The 22,866-nt window shown below is 33.1% G+C and overlaps 1 protein-coding gene across 20 annotated transcripts in view; it reads right to left on the bottom strand.

The window, feature by feature from the left end:
• The window catches only part of BAZ2B (bromodomain adjacent to zinc finger domain 2B), a 434,498-nt gene that overhangs the window by 65,504 nt on the left and 346,128 nt on the right, over positions 1-22,866 (bottom strand). For all 20 annotated transcript variants that reach the window (XM_042948879.1, XM_042948881.1, XM_042948880.1 and 17 more), the window contains 5 exons: positions 12,878-13,088; positions 7,583-7,675; positions 7,407-7,468; positions 2,578-2,643; positions 853-918 (listed from right to left, as the gene is read on the bottom strand). In XM_042948879.1, coding sequence (XP_042804813.1) covers positions 853-918; positions 2,578-2,643; positions 7,407-7,468; positions 7,583-7,675; positions 12,878-13,088 — 498 coding nt within the window. The remainder of the gene's footprint in view (positions 1-852; positions 919-2,577; positions 2,644-7,406; positions 7,469-7,582; positions 7,676-12,877; positions 13,089-22,866) is intronic.

Genomic DNA, 22,866 nt, shown 5'->3' on the forward strand with positions numbered 1-22,866 from the left:
TCAGGCTTAATGCAAACATTCTATGAATATCATCAATTTAAATATTCTTATAAAGGTAAAAATCTACATGATATTAATATCTTTTTTCTAAAGAAAAAAGTAACAGAGTCCATGTAGAAAAGGTAACAAATAGTTCCCTGGCTTTATAAGATATAATTGTGTCTGCTCCTGGAACCAGTAGGGCCTCATTTCACTCAGCAGTCCTTTCAGTAATCAATTATGAGAAAAAGTGGAAGGTGAGGGGTGGAATGTGTATGTTTGTATGTGTGTCTTGGGGAGGGTTGCGGGGGCGGGGGGCGGCGTTCAACTCTCTAATGCTTCACAACAGAAAGTCAAAACCAAAACATTATAGTAATTAACAATGGCTAATTTTATTATTGGTAAGTAACAGTTGCTAAAATTAGATTTTTATTTCTGTAGGCTTCTCACTTTTTAATAGTTAAAATAGTTGCTGGATATTAACCAAGATAAACTTGTAATCTAAGTAGAGAATCAGATTTGGAACACAATTTAAAACATAAACATCAACAACACAAAATAGCTTTGGGAAGATCATTCTGATTCAGCAAAACTATATACAGGTATTATGTAATAGTTTGCATTTCTGATTTGATGTTTGCTACTTAAGTAAGAGCTCAAAGCATCACATAAAACCTGTATAAGGAAATAAAAAAACATACATACAATATACATACAATAAAACCACACATTATACACATATTGTATCTGTGCTAAACATTTTAAAATAATTATTTTGAGGAGAGCTATTATTTTTGTATAATTAATACTGGTGTAATAGCGTATAGTTTTTATTTTTGAAAAATAAAAACTCTGGTTCTCATCTAAACTAACCTTTATTCGTTTTTCGGCCTCCAATAATTTGGCATTTGCTGCTTCTTCCTTCTTTTTCTTTTTAGCCTGTGCATGCAAAACAGGTCTCAAAGTCATGCAACAGCACCAGTACAACTTGAAAATAATCTCAGACTTAAAAATGGAGTTACATGCCTCACAGGTACAAAACAATATGTAACATATATGTAGACAATTACATACCCCCCACCAGTTAACATTACATTTAACATACTAATCTCATTTTTAATGTATAATTAGCATTAAGATATACAAAAAGTTTTAAAATGTATAAAAGTATGTCAGCTTTCCCTCTTCAAACTCTGTTAAAAGTCTGAAATAACTAAGCATTGATGTTATTTTAACTTAACACTTAAACACAGAAAAAACCATTTTGTGGCATGTATTGTCTTTTTTATAGTTTTTAAAAGTAAAACATGATTGCTGTAGAAAGTTTAGAAAATGGGGTGGATTTTAACTGATAAAAAAGTTAATGAATAAATCAGTAACATAAAAATGCACATGTCCGTCCACTTTATTTGAAATTTCTTCAACACTTGAAATGAGATAAATCTGTTCCTCAGATGATTTAAATGACACATTAAATCTCATTTTCCCTAGCTGTGCAATGTGGTTAATTAAAGGTTTTTTTTTTTAAATAGGATGGAAACATATTTCATGAAGCATATTTTGATTATTAAGATTGTGCCATCAAATTTGAGCTTCACAATCTTAAAGTCTTTAACTATCTTGTAGTTTTATAACTATCCAGTAGTTATTATCAGTTTACTTTAAGATAAGCATATTTACTATTTGGGAGGTTTTAAAATTAATTTGAAGGCAGTAAGGAAATATCTGTATATTTCTGGATGGAAAAAAACAAACAGAAAACCTCAATTATCTGGGGTCCTCAGAATTGTTTTACATAGCAATAGTTTTCTGAATAGCTGAGAGGTTATAATAATTTTAAACATTAAAAGTTTATTTTTACAATTATGGATGAAAATAATTTTGAGACCTATGCCTGTTTAGACATAGTACCACTAAACATAATTTAGCTTTTTCTTGATGACTCAGGACAATTGTTCTGAACATCAGTTATTATACTACACAGTTCAATAGAGTAATGTATTTTGGCCACTAAGGTGTTGAAAATTGCTTGCTATTCAACTAAAAATTACATGCTGTTGCTAGGTTTTTGAATTCCTATATATGCGGGTTGGAGTTTTGCTGCATTTTTCCCTTGCTGTCTTTTGGCTATTACTTCTGCTGTTGCCAACATATGTCTTTAGCCCTATTCCAGTAGCTTCAGGGGAAGGATATATTAGAAACCAGAAAATCAAGCTAGTTAAACTGTTTCTACATTTAAAATTTACTTTTACTTTTGTAATGTTTTATTTCTAAATTAAAAATAAATATCTAACTATATGTCCTAATGAGTTTTCTAAAAGTAAAGAATATGAATTTTAGCACATGAACTTTATGACAACTATATTGTCTGCTCAGAGGTTTCCTCTTTATTTTGTCTTATTTTCTGGGTTTTTATTAGACTAATTAGGATTAGATTAGCTTGCTACTTAAATAAGGTTCAGATAAGATCTTACTCTGCGTTACTTTTAAAGAGAATTTCTGATGAATGTATTAATTTGTATGAGTGAGAGACTATGTGGGTAAAATTTTTATTTTTGCAAACTTTAAGATATATTATATCAAATTTAAGAGCTCTACCTCTAGAATTTGCTGGGCTCGAAGTTCTTTTTCCATTCTGATTTGTTGTATTCTTTTAATTTTTTCCTGTAGAAAAAGTTATGATAATTTAAGACAATAAATATGTAGATGAACACATTTAAGCGGAATGAAATTAATTTAAGGTAAGTACACATTTACCAAAGGTTGCCCATGCTGGATCTAAAACTTAATGATTTAAGCGGAATGAAATTAATTTAAGGTAAGTACACATTTACCAAAGGTTGCCCATGCTGGATCTAAAACTTAATGATTTAGCTTAGCATCAATATATATATATATATATATATATATATATATATATATATATATATTCATGTCTTACTTAATAGGATTTTACAAAATTTCTCAAAACAATTTATAAAATACAAATTCTAACTAAGTATATAGAAGCCAGGTAAACCAAGGTAATTAAACTCATTTAGCCTGTTTGCAAGCATAAGTAATACCTACTTTGAAATAAATATAGGTCAGAATGATCAGAAAAAATAATACATCAGGAATCAGAAAACTTAAAGCTAGTTCTGAGTTACTATCATTCATTACATGATCTCGAACATATAACTACTCTTGTATAAAACAGGGAGAAGTGCTTACCCTTTACTCACTATGTCATGACAAAATTACGATTCTTAAAAAAGTGTATAGTGTTATACAATTGTAATAGATTAACAACTTTTTCCATACCATAATTTCTTATTTCACATAGTGAATAACATAACATCACATTACAATAAGCTAAATTCAGCAGTAATCTAACATTATTTTAAAATGGGTCAACTACAATTTAACATTGTAAGGAATAATTCACACAACATACTAGGTATTCACATTGTCTAAATTTAATGTTCTAGTTATTGTTTTAGAATTCAATGATCATGTAAATTTTGATAAGAATTTTATAGCTGATTTAAAAATGATGCCATATGCTATAAGCACATTGTTAACAATTTCATGTTCATAAATCCCTTTGAAATTCCCAAATTGGCACTGATAAGAATACGTAGTTTTAAAAAACCCAAAAAAACCCAAAAAAAAACCCCCACCAACCCCAACTGTACTGCTTGCAAATTGCACTGTTCCTAGGATTTCTAGAACCAACCCATTTTACACTGCTTTCTATTACAATACCTACTCCTATCTCCGGATGCTAGTGTATCTTTTGAAGCTATGCTTTAACATGTTGTTTTTTTATTAAATTTCTTTTCTTTTTTAAAAAATTTTATTTAATTTATTTTTTTAACTTATGTCCAAGTTAGCATAGTGCAACAATGATTTCAGGAGTAGATTCCTTAATGCACCTTACCCATTTAGCCCATCCCCCCTCCCACAACCCCTCCAGTAACCCTCAGTTTGTTCTCCATATTTATGAGTCTCTTCTGTTTTGTCCCCTTCCCTGTTTTTATATTATTTTTGTTACCCTTCCCTTATGTTCACCTGTTTTGTCTCTTAAACCCCTCATATGAGTGAAGTCATATGATTTTTGTCTTTCTCTAATTTCGCTTAGCATAATACCCTCTAGTTCCATCCACATAGTTGTGAATGGCTGCTTTAACATGTTTTTAAACTTACTGCTGTTTTTCCTCATACTAATGTTATTGATTCCCTGCAGGGCTCTCTACTGCAGGAAAAGGAGATTTCTGAAATTACTGTTCTGATTTTAGAAGACTGATCACATTCCATAATTTTGTTTTTGGTGATCCTACTTGGTATTGAATATTAATTATAGCTTGCCAAACATAAAAACCCAAGAGTATCTTTTATTTCATTCCAGTCTTAGAGAAGGCTGTACTTGATCCACACTTGATATATTTATTTAGTTTAGAACTTGAGACCCAAGTAAAGCACACTTGTGATTTAATTTTCGTGCTCTTGTTAATCATAAGGTTATAAAATGGTATATTCTCAAGTCAGCAAAAGTGATTTATTATTTTCTTAGGCACAGAGATAGGTATGGAATTTTGGGCTTAAGTTCAACTCAGAGCTTTATCTTAGCTGTCCAAGTGATTCATATATATGTACATATATTTGGTAGTGCTGTCATTAGCATTAGCAGAGATAAACCTTGTTTATAAATTATTATAAGTTCACCTTATAATATTGAGTACCCAATCACTGAACTGGGCACTTTACTTAAAATATCTTAATGATCATTGAAAAAAAAAAACACATGGGGAGCCTGGGTGGCTCAGTCGGTTGAGCGTCCGACTTTGGCTCAGGTCATGATCTTGTGGTCCGTGAGTTTGAGCCCCGCGTCAGGCTCTGTGCTGACAGCTCAGAGCCTGGAGCCTGTTTTGGATTCTGTGTCTCCCTCTCTCTGACCCTCCCCCATTCATGCTCTGTCTCTCTGTCTCAAAAATGAATAAACGTTAAAAAAAAATTTAAAAAACCCACAAAAACAAACAAACAAAAAACAACGGGGCGCCTGGGTGACTTGGTCAGTTAAGCATCTGACTTCTGCTCAGGTCATGATCTCACGGTTCATGGGTTCGAGCCCCACATTGGGCTCTGGGCTGACAACTCAGAGTCTGGATCCTGATTCAAATTCTTTGTCACCCTCTCTCTCCCTCTCCCCTGCTCACTCTCTCTCTGTCTTTCAAAAATAAATAAATGTAAAAATATTTAAAAAAAACAAAAACAAAAACACAGGAGTTGAGGTTATCTTTTTTTTTTTTTTTTTTAACCTAAGAGAAAATTGAAATTGCTGGAGGGTAAATATTTTGCCTAACATCAAATACTAAATATAGAGACCTGGTTAGATTCCAATGCTTTTGCTCCTTCTGCTTCATAATAATGCTTCTGCAAGTCTCTTGAAAATTGCTTTGAGGACTATATGCTGATATATAGGGGCCTACTAGGTGGAATAAAGAATCCAGACGATAAGAAGCATGTGATACCATTTAATCCTAGATCTAATGCTGACTTTAAAATAGGCATTGTGGGGGCGCCTGGGTGGCGCAGTCGGTTGAGCGTCCGACTTCAGCCAGGTCACGATCTCACGGTCCGTGAGTTCGAGCCCCGCGTCAGGCTCTGGGCTGATGGCTCGGAGCCTGGAGCCTGTTTCCGATTCTGTGTCTCCCTCTCTCTCTGCCCCTCCCCCGTTCATGCTCTGTCTCTCTCTGTCCCCAAAATAAATAAAAAAACATTGAAAAAAAAAATAAAATAAAATAGGCATTGTGACTATGTGAGTAAACCCATGCTAGACTTTGATTCACCCTATTGGCAACAACAAATAAGTCAAGTGGTATTAAAAGACTAGCCTCAGACAAATATCTTGATGAATATCTAAGATTAGTTCATTTGTATTCATGTTGCTGGAACCTTGGGACCCCAATGCTTTTTTGATGAGCAGCAAAAACTATGTAGGCTTAAGGTGTAGCCACTTTAAGAGCTTAGGAACACAAAACTGAACTTCAGAGGCTGATGAAATCTGGTGCGTCTCTAGGCATTAGGAAGTAGGATAAGCTGTAAAAAATTAGTATTTCACTTAAAATAAAATATAGACTATTTTTACATATACATGGAATATACAATAAATATTTATGTTATTTTGATAAATATATATATATATATATATATATATATATATATATATATATATATATATATACAGTGCCTTTAGCAGTCACAATCAACAAACTAAGGAATGAATCTGAGTTTACAATTGACCACATTAAATTACAGTGAGGAGTATACCATATAGTCTGGTGTTTGATATCTGTCTCTTAAAAAGTGAACATCTGTTTGTGCCAGGCATTGTGGTATATACGCTACATTCCAAGATCTCGTTTAATCATTAGATAATGAGGTTATTTCCTTTTACCATGGAGGAAATAGAGACAAAGAGGATAATTCATCTAAGATGACAAAAATATTAAGCAGCAGAGCCCATATTCAACTCTTGGCTGCCTGACTACAGACTAAGTTCTGACTCCCCATTCCACATCAACTCTCTCTAATCCCACATCACATCCAACCCAAGCCATTTATTTAGCAGCTATTTATATAATAACACAATTTACTTCGTTTCATACTCAGAAAAAACTACTTGCTGTTCAAAATATTAAATGAATAGTAGTTCCCTCATTTCCTTTCTGCTTTAATGATTATACGAATACATGGAGATGGGAGAGTAGCTCACACCCTCACATCTTAAATGCTCAATATCTTGTCATGCCATTGCATGAATTCTTAATTCACTTATAAAAATTTAAAAATCATTTCACCTACCTGTACTTAATTTTGAAAACTACATAGGGGAGAGAGATTATAGATAGAAGATAGAATATTGGATATGTTGAAATAGTGCATTCTTGGTTTTATTTTTTTTGTGTTTTTTTTTTTTTTGCACTAAGAATATTTAAGCATTCAGAAGCAGTGGACACAAACCTTATTCTATAAACTTGAATTTAACTTTCTATGTATATTTTATGTATTTCAGAAGAAGAAGCTTCTCTTACTAAAATCTAAACATTTAAGCAATAGCCTTCATTTATTGATAATTAATTTTAAAAGTTTGAAAGCTGTTCAGATGTCAACCTATATTCAAAGTCTATCAGGATATTAAAAATACTTATACAAATCTACTATTTGGTAAGCTTTAAAAACTTGGAAGTATGAGACTTGGTTCAAAAATGAGGTGAATTTTAATTAATGCAAGATGACAACTTTCTAAGTAAGATCCATAATATTAATGTGAAATGTGGTTATTTCAGAAATCAAGATGAAAATAATGTACATATCTACATATGCCAATAAAGCCTCAATATAACACTTGTGCTTTAAAAATCAGTTCTAATGCATAAACGTACCTGTTGTTTCATAATCTTTATTTGTTCTTTTTGCTTTCTCTTCTCCTCAGCAGCCATTATTGCTGTGGTAAAAACCGAAGCACAGATATCATCAACAAGGAAACAAAGAGGAGAAACTTCTTATGAATTCCCCAACACTCACTCTTGATGTTTATGTTTTCATTTAAATCACCTACCTTGTTGTTTTTTAGCTTCTTTGGCAACCCGAGCCTGTTCCTGCTTTTGAAGTTTTCTCAAAAGCTTTATTTGCGCTGCTTGTCTGGCTATTTCTGAAAAACACAACATTTCAAAAAATATTATTAACAACTTGACATAACTGTTAACCTAGAAACAATGACTGTGTGAAACTGGTATCGTCATGAAGGACATAATTTTTAAGAAAATCGCCTAAGGTTAGATACCAACTGAGAGAATGGTGTGGCAGCAAATTTCATGTTTATTTCCCCTAGAAACTGCTAAATTATTTCACCAAAGAAGATCCCACACACAGAACTACACAAAAATGATACTTCTTTTAATTCTCTTCACAAAGGGTAATCTGAGCACATCGGTTTTTGGGTTTGTTTTTTTTTTCACATTTTGTGTAATCCCCACTTTGTAGGAAAGTAGTAGCTAGTATGCAAAAATAGTGCTTTAGCTTTGGTCTTAAAAATAACAAAATACATGAAAAGGAAAAAGGACTCAAAATAGAACAAATGCAAAGCCTCCAAAACTCAGTATCACAATCAGCTATATAAATGGTAGTTTCTGAATCCAGTGACATTTTCATTTATGAAGAAGAGGGTCTAAATCTCCTAAATAAAGAGTACAGAATGTCAAGGAGTTTTATTTATTTTTTTATTTTTAAATTTTTTTTTAATGTTTATTTATTTTTGAGACAGAGAGAGACAGAGCATGAACGGGGGAGGGTCAGAGAGAGGGAGACACAGAATCTGAAACAGGCTCCAGGCTCTGAGCTGTCAGCACAGAGCCCGACGCGGGGCTCGAACTCACGGACCGCGAGATCATGACCTGAGCCGAAGTTGGCCGCTCAACCGACTGAGCCACCCAGGGGCCCCTGTCAAGGAGTTTTAAAGACAACTTAGTTCTCATAATTTTTAAGGACAAATGCATGAAACTGGGATAGACTGACATCTATAGTCAGTCTATATAGTGGAGTGGCCCCAACTATTCATTCTTCTTTCTTCCAAGTCATCTGCAATGTGACTTTGCAGTTCCTCTCATCAAGAGGTGACATACATTTATCTTCTTGTCCCTTGATTCTGAGTTCAGACATGTGATCTTCACTAGCTAATAGGATGTTAGCAGTTGTGATACACATATAAGGTTGAAAATATACTTGTACTATTTCTATTTCTTCGCTTGTGCCTTGCTTGCCCTTTACCATAAAGACATGATTGGGCGAGGCTGCTGAAGGTTGGGACACATGGAGTCAGAGGACTTCATATGTGTGAAAACACCCAGCCAAGATCAGCAGAGCTGCCTAACTTACCTCCAGCTGCTTTGATCTGCGCAACAATTAATGCTTAGTGTTATAAATCACTGAAATTGTGTGGTTGGTTGTTTTCCAACATTACTATGGCAACAGGTAACTGACATGGAAAGCATGTCATGCTTTCTTCTGCTGGTAAACCTGGTCAGCATATTTTTAACTATAAAAGTGCTGTATGGGGCACCTGGGTGGCTCAGTCGGTTGAGCGTCCAACTTGGGCTCAGGTCATGATCTCGCAGTTCGTAAGTTCGGGCCCCGCGTCAGGCTCTGTGCTGACAGCTCAGAGCCTGGAGCCTGTTTCAGATTTTGTGTCTCCCTCTCTCTCTCTGACCCTTCCCCGTTCATGCTCTGTCTCTCTCTGTCTCAAAAATAAATAAACATTAAAAATAAATAAATAAATAAATAATAAATAAAGTGCTGTATCATAGTATCACTCATAAAATACCACCTTACATTAGACATTATTTTAAACTTTGTAGCAGATAAGTTTTAAGAAATCTATATATTATATTGAATAATGAATATTAATTACTTGAGTTCTACTAATTTTTTCCACCATTTATTGAACTGCTGTATTAAATTTACATAAACTTATTTAATCTTCATAACAATATTATGAGATAGGCAACATTATGCCCAGTTTACAAAAGAAATAACTAAGGCTCACAAAGGTTAAATAACAAAGCCAACATACAAACCCAAGTCTTTCTGACTTCACAGTCTATATGATCCTAGTTCTAAAAACCTTTAAGAAAAGTTGAGTGCCTTGAGATTTTAGGTAAGAACTTAACCCTCTGTCCTGTAACAGCAGAAGTGACATTGGTTACTATGGTTGATTTTCTATTAATAAGACTTTAACACAGGGGAGGGGATGTAAAGGGTCTAACTTTATCTAGTAAACTGGAAGGGTTAATGGAAGATGATGCTAAAATATATCTCCAATCCTCCAATAACTCATAAATAACTTTTGAAATATTAATTTGAAAAAGATCTTTTATGGATTAAGAAATTACCTATCCATTTAAAGATAAAAGTTTACTTTTGAAATAGTTTATTTTCACACAGAATTAGGAATATTTTAGATACACCACATTTCTTTGGTTCTAAGATGCAATTTTTAAACACACTCTAAAATCAGAATATGTGTGACAATTGGCAGTACTTTGCTTTTGTAGTGGTACATCTTGAAATAATGGTACATTGCAATGACTATGGCATCTCAGATTCTATGACATATGAAAGGGAGAGGTACTATTTCATATCTTAGAAAATTTAAAGTATTAATAGTTTTGGCAGGTTTATTTATTAGGTCAATAGTCCTTTTCATATCAAAACTGCCAGATTCTTATCTTTATTTTCTAGAGAAATTAGAGAACTCTCATGTCATAATGCTTGGGTGTACATTCAAAATTTGCATTTACTTTGCTGTTCTGAACTTTACTTCAAATTAAGTCCAGTATTTCAGTTTAGGTGAGGCCTAGTAGGATAATATGACAGAAACTTCTAGAATACCTTCAAATAACTCCCTCAACCTGTTAATGTAGAAGCCTTTCAGAAATAAAAGGAGTGATAAAGTGATTCATTCCTTTCTTCCCAAGAAAAAAATATGCATATTTTACCATATATGCTGGTAAATATTAATAATTTACTTTTAAATATTTAACATTTATATACATGTTGAGGAAAAAACATATACATCATCTTGTGAAAGGTAACAGAATTTGCAAAATGCAACATAATACAACAAGGGAGACTTATGTAACAGAATACAAACCAATTTGAAATCTCAAGGGAGAAAAAAAAATTTGGGTAAAAGTTAAATAATTTCCTTTTATTTTCTTAAAATAAAATTTAGTTAATTTTCCATATATAAAGCTGCCATTTTAGATACTAAGTATTAATAGTATTTGCAGTAGATATTCAAGACATGCATGAAGAGCCCATGCTTTGGGTATCCGTTAATTTCAAGCTTTCTTATTTTATGCAAATAATGCACACTCATCACTTATACATTCATCAGAAGAGTCAGTGGTTTATTGACAATGTTAATTTTAAAAACCCATCATTTATAGCTGTATCTCTTAATATATTAACTTTTTATCAACCTTCACTAATAACTATTTAGGGGAGATAAAAATCATAACAGAAACCAAATAAAATAACATAAAAAATTTTCACTCTTGGGGCTCCTGACTGGCTCAGTCAGAATAGCATGTGACTCCTGACCTTGGGGCATGAGTTTGAGGCCAACATTGGGTATAGAGATTACATACATACATACATACATACATATATACATAAACAAGCAAACCAAAAAAATTCATTAACATACAAGAGAGAAAAACTTATATGACATTAAGTTACATGCCAGATAGTTAATTTACATGCCATCAGTGGAACTATGAATCAGCGCAACCTTTTTGGAGACAATATTTGCCTGCTAGCTTCCAAAACTGAAAATGCACATACCCTTTGATTCAAAGATTCTATCTCTACAATTTTATACTATGAAATAGCCATACCTATAGAAGGATATGAATAAATGTGTAATATGTGTTTATTGCAGGACCATTTGTGGTAGCAATGATTGGGAAGCAGCTCAAATAGTCATCAAAAGAGACTGATTAACTGAAGTAATGGTAGAGCCATATGTGGCATCACTTTACTATTCAGCTAGTAAAAGCCTAAGGTTGATTTTTAAGTGCAGATATGGAAATATGTTCGAGATAAATTAGGTGGAATAAATTAAGTGGATAAATTAAGCAAGTTGAATAGGATGTACATAAGCCCATCTATTTTACAAATGAAAAGATATATATGATACAATATATTACATATGTATATGTACACATATATTGTGTCACATGACTGTGTGTATGTAGGAGTGTGAATACACATTTCTGGATGGATTTATAAAACACTGTTAATAATGATGCCGCTCATGAGTGTCTTTTATTTTAAAGTGAGTGAGAACGAGTGTCTTATTTGTAAAGCATTCTATTCTTTGAGTTTTGTTGTGGGTGTTTATTTTATAATAAAAACAAAACAGCTCCAAAGAAGTCAATATTATGATAGTGTTTACAATAAAGAGAAATAAGTCAAGCTTTTCTTCCGGAAAAAAAAAACCATGCAAAGAAGTAAAATCCTGTTAGTCTTTCAAGTCAATTTTTATTATTAAGCATTTATTTTATATTGATTTATATGTTTTTATATATGCTTGTGAATATAAGACACCAATACATCTCTTTTGATGTATATTCAGATAGCCTTAAGAGGCTTCACATTTGTACCTAGTTACTCAAACTCATATAGAACTCTTTTATTTTAGTCAGCTTTCTGTGTCAGACATAGCATGGTAACTTCATGTTGATAATTTATGTGTAGCTTTCAGTTACAATACATTTGAGGTTATTATGAGCACTTTGTGCTTGAAAAGTAACACTTTCTGGTGATCTTAAAATAAATTATGATTTAAATCTATCAGTTGGCCATTTTGAAAATATATGTGATATATCCAGACTACAAAGAACCCAAACTAAAAAGACTGGGGTTACTTACCAGTAATTGGAGTTCTCTGACTGAAAATTTACTCCACAGATCCACATATTTTGGAGTTATTCCCTTGTACCACCTCAAGGAATCGGGAGCTGTTAAAATGAGAATTTCCAGAAGGTTGGCACCACCTTAAGGCATGTGCCAAGTGCTGGGTGATTCCCTTTCTGTGCAAGCCTTGAAAGCTTATCCCCCACCTTTGTAATTCTAAACACACAAGATCTGATGTGTTTATGAGTATGGCTCTTGAAAGGAGCTTACCTAATCAAAGAACTCCAGTTACCAGTGAGATTCCTTATTTTCTCAGTTTTATTCTAACACAAATATCTACTTTTCAGAAAGTGAGAGCAGTATCATTCATATTCAAAAACATAAGAAATGCGGAGACATATTAGTATGATCATTACAGTGTCATTCTATCTCTTACCTTGAGCTTGCAGTTTTCTTAGCAATTTGGCATCTGTGTTGTCTAGAAACTCAGCACTTCCCACGTTTGGAGGCCGACCCTTCCGACGTCTCATCCTGGATTCCTCTCTTGCTCGCTGTCTATCTGGATTTGGTGGTCTTCCTCTACGGCCTTCCATTGCCCTGATACGGGGAATGACATCCTCTTCTTTCAAAAGACACCACTGCATTCCCTTTTAATTAACATTTTACAGAAATAATATATTAAAAGAAAAATAAACACAAGTGATCAACATGTCAGAAAATTCTATATAAATTCAGATATTCTGAAATTTATAAAGCTAGTATAAAGCTTAGAAATTTTAATTTTTAATTAAATTTATATCTATAATTGTTCATGGCCTTTGGCATATCTTTGGTTTTCTTACTTTAATGAGTTCAACTTTAAATAGAGATCTAGATCTATAAAAATATATTTATAAACACATGTATCCATAAACCCATAAATAGAGATATACCAATCACATTTCCAAACTATAATGACCATAAAGTTGGCAGATATTTGAAAATATTAGTTGTGTGATGACACCCCTATGGATTGTTTTCATGTATTATCAGTTCAACCAAGCATGAAGCTATCCAAATAACTGAAGGAAGTTTCTCTTTATAGATATATTACAGGGATGCCTGGGTGGCTCAGTTGATTAAGTGTCCTTAAGTGTCTGACTTCAGCTCAGGTCATGATCTCATGGTCCATGGGCTCGAGCCCTAGTTGGGCTCTGTGCGACAGTTAGGAGCCTGGAGCCTGCTTCAGATTCTGTGTCTCCCTCTCTTTCTGCACCCCCCCCCCCAACTCCATCATGCTCTGTCTCTCAAAAATGAATAAACATTAAACAAAAAAAAGAAATATTACAGATAATAAATCAAGAAGGAATGTAAGAGTTAGAATACCAGCATTGTGTAATACCTGATGAATTCAGGGATCTAAGCATTGAACCTGAATGGTTGTCAATCACTAGAAAGAGAGACCACTAGGTAAACATCAGCCCTCTAATGGGGGTTCACTCCATCATCTATAAATTCATCTTGCCCTCTACCAAATGAATCAAACCTAAATGTGATGAGGTTTCTGGACCTAATTACTATAACTTTACAGGAAAAATAGGATAAGAAGTGTATGTTAAACTACATAGCAAAATTCAGTCTGTAGGAAATTCTACAAATTACTCAGTTTTTTTGAGAAATAAATTTTAAGGAAAAAAAACTGTAAGATTAAAGGAGACTTAAAAGATGTATCAAATACATTTTATCTAAATATTGATTCAAATATAAAACCTTCAGAAAATTGGAATAATTAAAGAACTGAAACTGTGAACAATGCCTAACATTTGATGGTATCCAGAAATCATAATTTTAAAGTGTGATAATGGTACTCTTGTAGAAAACAAGAGTCCTTATCTTCTAGAGATACATATTGAATATTTTACAGATAAAACAAGACGTGTAAGATTTGCTTCAGCAAATGGAAAAGTAGAAGCAGATGGGGACATACGTAAAACAATACTGGCTATATGATTTCTAAAGCTGATGATGGGTACATCGTATATATTACATATTTGAGATTTCCCATTATAAGTCACCAAGAGAAACACATAAACTACCATAATGCTAATGCATTATAGGAATAATCCTGCTCAGTGCATAGATACAATCTGAGTCTGGTTTTTATTATCCTCAATATGTCAATCAAAACAAATACACTGTTATATTACCTTCTTATTGTCTAAAGTAATACGTTCAGATAGAAGAATGGCACCCTTTCAAAATAGTTTTATTTCTTACTTCTTCTTTAAAAACATTTATTTTGAGAAAGAGAGAGAGAGAGAGAGAGAGAGAGAGAGAGAGAGTGTGTGTGTGTGTGTGTGTGTGTGTGTGTGTGTGTGTGGAAGGGGCAGAGGGAGAGTATGAGAGAATCTCAAGCAGGCTCTGTGTTGTCAGCACAGCCGAAGATCATGACCTGAGCTGAAATCAAGAGTTGAACACTTGACCAACTGAGCCATTCAGGTGCCCCTGTTACGTAATTTTTTAAGAGATAATTTCTCTAGGGGCGCTTGGGTGGCTCAGTCAGTTAAGCTCTGACTTTGGCTCAGGTCATGATCTCACAGTTTGTGGGTTCAGAGTTCCACATCAGGCTCTGCACTGACAGTGTGGAGCCTGCTTAGGATTCTCTCTCCCCCCTCTCTGCTCTGCCCCCACTTGCACATGCTCTCTCCCTCTCTCTCAAAATAAATAAATAAACGTAAAGAGAGAGAGATAATTCCTTTAATATGAAGGTTAAGGAAATTTTCAAAATGTGCTTTCTTCTTAAAAGAATGTTAAACTAGGAATTTAGCTTGAACCACTGTAGTCAGTTCTGCAACCAAAAACAATAAAAAGTTGTTGAGTTACTTTTTATTCCATAATTCCTAATCTGGGGCAAGAAATCTTGATTATCTCATTCAATGGGCATTAAAAATACAAATACTACTCCTGCTACCATCCTGGATGAAAGTTACATCCCACATTGCAAGCACTGTGCTTTGTTCCAGGCATTTTCAATACATTAATGTTCACAACACTTCTAATATGGTGGGTTTTATTATTCCAACATTACAACTGAGGGAATTCACACCCAGTAAGGTTAAATAATTTCCTGAGGTACAGAGGCAACAAGGAATAGAACTGTATTTTGAACCTAGGACTATCTCACTCTAAAACCTGGGCTCTTAACCTCTACATGTAATTGATTGATGTTACAAAGATGTTTTTATATTTGATAAGTGACTGACAACAATATTCAGCTACGAAAGCATGCATGACCAAGATTGTGTCACAGAAGAATTGTGTCAAAAAACCCAAATGCATATAACCCATATTTGTATGTTAAAAATAATATCTATACTAATTATTTTCAGTAATTCTCATGTGAAAAATAATTTTAAAAAATCTTTTTTAATGTTTATTTTTTGAGAGAGAGAGAGAGAGAGAGACAGCAAGTGAGTGGGGAGGGGCAGAGAGAGAGGGACACATAGAATCTGAAACAGGCTCCAGGCTCTGAGCTGTCAGCACAGAGCCCGATGTGGGGCTTGAACTCACGGACCTCAAGATCATGACATGAGCCGAAGTTGGATGCTTAACCAACTGAGCCACGCAGGCACCCCTAATTTTACAAAGTAATTCTGAAGGAAGTAAAAATTTTTTCCTCAGATTTCAAATGAAGTCAATAGGAACAACAGTTCTATGAACTGCATTTTAATGCCACAAACCACTGAGAAGAAAGTCATCAAAACAGTTTTATGTTTACCAGTATGGGAAGCTTTTGATTCATTTAGATTTTCATTTTTCTGTTATGCTTTTAGGCACCAAGGCAGTATGCATCACATAAATTGAAAAATAGAGAAGTGACATTTGTGACACTTGGAGAAGAGAGAGACTAATAAAAGAGTCTGTAAAGGAATCTACATTCAGTTTTTAAACTATCTTATTAATCATAAAGTCAACTTAAGCCAAAATTTAAAGGGTTTTATCAATTTATTTTTTTATTCAGTTACAATTTTTACATAGTTATGTTTTATTCAGCTAGGAAAACATACCTACGTCAAGAAAGGAATAGATTATGTTGGTGTCCAAAATTTACCAAATATAGTGACATTTTCATTTACATTTTTGCCCTCGGCATTTATAAAGTAAATACTTGTTAAGGGAACTGCATATATTGTGCTACATATACAGTCTTCTGACTCCTGGGTTTCAGAAAACGAGAAATAGACTGTAAGGAAAACCTGAAGCTTAAAATACATCCTTAATTCATAGAGTAGTCAAAATAAGTGAGAAGGAAAAAGAAAAAGTATTTTTCTTGATGAATGTTTCTTTAGAAAAAGGAAACAGAATTTATATCACTTGATTCATATGCTATAAGCTTTTTTGTCAATAAAAAATTATGCATCAAGAGAGTTAGCGTATTATTTTTTCTTAATTTCTAAGACTAACATAGTAAATGGCTCCTGAAAATAATCTTTTTTGACTAAGACATGGATACAAAGAAAATGGATACAAAGAAAACAGATGATCAACACGATGGGGATGGTGACAGATTGCCTATTTTACATTATTCTGCTTTCAAGAGTTACTAATTTCAAACTTTAGCAGTAACACCTTCATTTCTATAAATACTACAGAGAGAAGAAAAAAGATTTATGTTTTATTTCAGAAGACTAAACAAAATAATAAGCATACTACACCATATTGTCTGCACTGCACTATAAAAGTAAAATATAAGACTGTAAGGTTTTGGGGTGCCTGGGTGGCTCAGTTGGTTCAGCATCTGACTTCGGTTCAGGTCATTATCTCACAGTTCGTGGTCAGGCTCTGTGCTGACAGCTCGGAGCCTGAAGCCTGCTTCCGATTCTGTGTCTCCCTCTCTCTCTGGCCCTCCCCTACTCATGCTCTGTCTCACTCTTTCTCTCAAAAATAAATAAACATTAAAATTTTTTTTTTAAAAAGGCTGTAAGGTTTTATAAACTTGTGTTGAGGCACCTAGTTTGTACAAGACATAACAGTCTCTAACGGTAAATGAGAATCTTCTAATGTACCGTGCTGAGTTGTAATAAATTTGAAAAAGGGTTTAGAGGTTGGGACAAGAAGTTGTCGGAATTGTCCACTTAAAAAAAATAATGATGGTCTGAATTAGGGCTTGAGAATTAGAGTTGGAAAGAAAGGTGATTACACTGGTCTTTCAGGAGGGAGGACTACCTGTATATGAAAGAGAAAAGTCTGAATGGAGACCAGAGAGGTGATTAAAGTTGGGAGGGGTCTCTAGGTAACATGGAAAAGGGAAATGATAGTGAGGTTTTTTTCATCCTGAACAAACTGAAGATACAGGATGAAAAAATACTTGAGAAAACCTGCAAATAAAATCATTACTCTCAGGTATTTTACATCTTAAAAACTAAATAGAGCTTAAAAAAAACATTTATTTTAAATGAATAATTTAAAAATGTTTTCTATATTCAGAAATTCAAAAATTATATGAAATTGAATCTACATATGATTTTGTATTTCAACGTTTCCATTATTCTTCATAAATGATACTCCAAAGTATTATTGAACATCTCATGAGCAATTTACTCGTTTTTTCCTTTACACTGAATTGTGTAATTAACTAGGATCCTACATTTTACTGGCAGCTAATGTCAATTTGTGGTTTACCAGCAATATGTTCAAGTTTTAATGAAATGTATTCTCAAGTCTCATTCCTGCTTCAATTTTATATCAGAGTTTATCTTTATTTTTGTTTTGTTGCTCCCATTGTGTTTGATTTTACATACTTGTAGGCTGACTTATTTAGGGGATAAAGAATATGTAAGTAAAAGAAGAAAACCAGTCCACCAAAAGTCAATTCACTGAGTAATCTATTTGCCAAGTCACTGATTTTGTTTTTGTTTTTGTTTTTGTTTTTTTTAAGTTTTTATATCACCAAGACTTTGCTGCAGCAATTTCGGCATGGATTTGCAGTGCTGGGCCACTAAAAGTCAATTTCCCATGTTAATATTGGAGATGCCTAATACTTCTCCAATGCTCAATGTTATATAAGTGAATGGATAAATTTTACTCTTATTTTTCTGGATTGGGACCTATTTCTCTATTCCAGTCTTTGACTCTGGTAGTAAAACAGCTGAGGTGAAGATTTTAAAGCTGGAGTAAGATATTTGATCTGTCAATTTTAGGTTTGTTAGTCATTCAGTGAATTGATCATTTACCAAATTGATTTCAGGCTAGTTTTCAGTAAATTTAACCACAGTTCAAGTAAACAAAACTGATGTTTTCACTACTTTTTCTTTGTAAGTGTACTTTCAGAATACTTTACTTCCCAATAATTAGTTTATAAAAAAGCTTTTAGAATGTGATACCTAAAAGGGAATTGATCTTAAAGACCTATGGTATATATACTGCACATCACAGGTGAGGATACTAAGGCCTAGAAAAGTAGGTTTCAGTTTTTCAAAGCAACATAGGATGCTGAATTATCCTGACAGGAGTCTAAGAAAAAATCTTAAGAGCACAGGCAAAGTGAGGCATCAAATATTTTTGACAGGACTTCCTATTTTAAGAAAACACTAAAGCTAGTATCATGAGAAAAATCAAAGTTCTGTTGAATTTCCTTATGCTTATTTCATAATTTAGCATTATGTCTATATTTGGCTACTTTATGGTGCCAGAAGCAGGTAGTGAGAACTTTATGTACCATGAACTTTATAGCATTAGGGATTCTTAATCCACTGTAATCATACAGTTTATTAATATCATATACTAAATAGCATTTCAAAGATGTGAAAGAGTAAGATTATCTCCTGGGAGATGGGTATCACCTATTAAAAACCAGTGAGAAAGATGTGGTTTGATACAATTGTTCCACAAGGCTGGCCCTGCTTTCCAGTTACTCACAGTAGGTTACCCTCTAAGAGTCACGACCTTCAAATACTTCCTTAACTCCACACTTGGATTCATACGGTTGGCCTCCTAGTATAGGCCCTTGCCTAGCCATCAGAAATCCTACCTGGTAGATTAGTGACATAAATTTTCAGTATTTTAGATTTCTGGTACTGATCTTTCATGTTCTCAGTGTCCATATAGCCCCACAGCTATGTTGCATTAGGTGTGACAGTTAACAGCAGAGTTGAATTAGAACCCTGGTTGCTGACTCCCAATCTTTTGTTCTTTACCTATATGAAATAATTACCAGCATTATAATCTTTGCCAGAGACTGTATGTTGTCTGCTTTATTGTGAAGTGTCCCTAAATTCCTTACTAATAAAACCCTGATTTTAACTTGATAGCATTGTACTTAGTGTTTTACCTCTTTAAGCCAGTAATCATAACTTTTATTTCTTTTGTACTTTTTAGTTTCTCTACAAACACTTGCTTTGTTTTGTTTTTTCAAAGCCAGGCCTTCAAGTTCACTTCTGTAGTGAAATGTGTTCACCGTTTTCTTTATGGTAAATGCCTTTAAGGAAAATTTACCTTGGGGAAAAATGCCTGGCACATTAAGTATTTGCCACAAATATTTATTGATTAAATGACTAAGAAAAATGGTTCTTTTCAGTAAGAACAATAAATATCTTTCTTTTCTCATGGTCTTATGCCATTAAAATATATATATATATATATATATATCTTTTAAAAATATATACATCTCAAATAGAAAAGCAATATTTTCTAAGTCACTTTTAACTCGTTCCTTCTGTGCATCGTTCTTTTTCTTTTCTTTTTTTTTTTTTACAGCCTGAATACAGTAAACATTCATTAGTCTATGCATGTGAACATACTGGTTGAAAAATAATTTTATCATTATACTTATGCTTAAATGTTTTTTCTCTGCAGTTCACAACAATACTTTTCAAAGTAGATTATCATATATTTCAAATAATCTATGTCATTAATAATTTATTGTGAAGCCTTCATATATTCCTAATAAAATATGAATACTCTTTTACCTAAATATAATATTTAGGTAAATAAAAATCTTATTTTATATTTACCAACGTATGCCTAGCTCATCCTTACTTTTTATTATCCTGACACCCAAAACCAAAATAAAATGAAAACAATGACAAACGTTAGGTTCAATAAGTTCTTTATAATGTGATGAAGCAGAAATCTATAAAAAATTTATTTACCTTATACTCTTTTCAAAAGGGTTTCACTGACTAACATAGAAGGTAGCCAGCTAGTAAACCATGGCCTTATAATATTGTTCATTTTGTTCCATGAAGCCTATTATCCCTAAAATCACAGTTTTATAGAAGCCTGTAGGAAGTGTTTGACATGTAAGTATCAATAGATACTGACAAGTAGCTGATTCTATAAATATTTACCACATTTATAGACTGAAATAAATAACACTGATAATGAATAGAGTCTTTTCTCACCATCTCTTGTGTCAACTCTGATTTAAAGGCTTTTCTTTACTTTAAAAAAATATTTTTTTAACATTTATTTATTTTTAAGAGAGAGAGACAGAGTGCAAGTGGGGGAGGAGCAGAGAGAGAAAGGGAGACACAGAATCCGAAGCAGGCTCCAGGCTCTGAGATGTCAGCATAGAGCCCAACATGGGGCTCAAACTCACAGTGAGATCATGACCTGAGCTGAAGTCGGATGCTTAACTGACTGAGCCACCCAGGCACCCTGCTTTCTTATTTTTGAAAGTAATCATTAGATTGTCCTTTAATGATGAATTTACTTAAATTTCAATAAATGTAAGTTCTCATACCTCTCATCCCACTGTATTATATCCAAAGTTAGTCAATATTTTCAGATGCTTGCTGTTAATAAATATATGCATACTCTCTCTTAAGTTCAGAAATAATCTTGAGTTGAAAAATAACTGCTACAAAAAAACCATGGTTCTCTACTGCAGACTCGAATTATCTTCTAGTAGAAACTCCATTAATTTCATTTGTAAAAAAAATATAGAGCTTTGCATTACCACTGTTGAAATTTTTGAAATGCCTTGAGCAAAATAACAACTTACAGAACTAATATTGGATACTTTTGATAAGTTTAAGAGGAAAAGGAAAAATATGATGGAGAAAGTTTATTTTTCCAATGCAAATGTTTAGGAAAGGGACTAAGAATAGCAATGAATCTGCAAATATTAAACACCCAAAATAGATAAATGGGGCTTGGAAAACTGTAGCAGTAATATCTGAAATCATTATGTACAACTTCCATGCCTTTGGAAAACTGAATGCTTACCTTTATTAGAAGGGATTGAAGTATTTATTTATTTTTTTTAAGTTTATTTATTTATTTTGAGAGAGAGAGAGAGAGCATGAGCATGGGAAGAGCAGAGAAAGAAAAAGGAAAGAAAAAAGAAAGAGAGAGAGAGAGAGAGAGAGAGAGAGAGAGAGAGAGAATCCCAAACAGGGTCCACACTAACAGCACAGAGCCTGACGTGGGGTTCGAACTCACAAACCACGGGATCATGACTTAAGCCAAAACCAACAGTCGGACACTTAACTGACCGAGTCACCCAGGCGCACCATATGTATTTATTTAATTGAAAGTTGCTTTTCACGTTGTATGTAATACAAGCAAATTTAGAAAATGTGAAACTTGTAAGAAGTAAAAAGAAAAAAAATGATCCATTGTATCACCAATCATTACATCTATCATTAAAATTTTGACAAATTTCTTCTCAGTCTTTCCAATATGCAGTTTTGTTTTTCAGTATATATACAGTCATCATTCCCTTTCTAGAATTTGTATAAAGGCAGACATATTGTAAACACATACAGATCATCTCTGCATAGCAACAGTGGCTTGGACAAACTATATTTTACATCTTCTACAAAGTTTAGGCATATCAAATTATTACAGATCATAGTTTCTCTAACAAAAATCTATAATCTTTGTTCATTTTCATAGAAAATTTTACATAATTATATACATTTCTAATTACCTATATCTTATACATTTTGATCATATATGGAAATGTATACGGTTCTACAACTGTATGTACTATATGTATCTCTAATTAACTAAACTTTTTTGGGTTACTTACCTTTAATTTTTGTTCTCTGAAAGTATCTTAAAACGAATCCAACTTCCTAATTTTTTTAAACTGACAGAAGTGCTCTCAAAATTGCTAATATTTTCCCTGAGCAATCTACTGAAATGTTGGCAGCTTAACATATTCTAGATTTAGTAATTCATCATATTTCCTTGATGAATTGATCTCTCAACAAAGCAATATGCATTTGGAAAACACTGATTATGCTTAATAAAAAGTGAATGGATGTCAAAGAACATTTTACTCTGCTTAATGAGGCTTTATAGATTAAGTCTAATTATCACTGATACAAAACTAAAAATCCTTTATGTATTGAACAGTAATTAGCTTTTCTCTCAGAACAAAAATCTATTTAACTTAAAAACATAAGGATATCTTTGGCAGAAATAAGACAAGTAAAG

This window comes from Panthera leo, chromosome C1, assembly GCF_018350215.1.
Source record: "Panthera leo isolate Ple1 chromosome C1, P.leo_Ple1_pat1.1, whole genome shotgun sequence".
Classification (NCBI taxonomy): Eukaryota; Metazoa; Chordata; class Mammalia; order Carnivora; family Felidae; genus Panthera; species Panthera leo.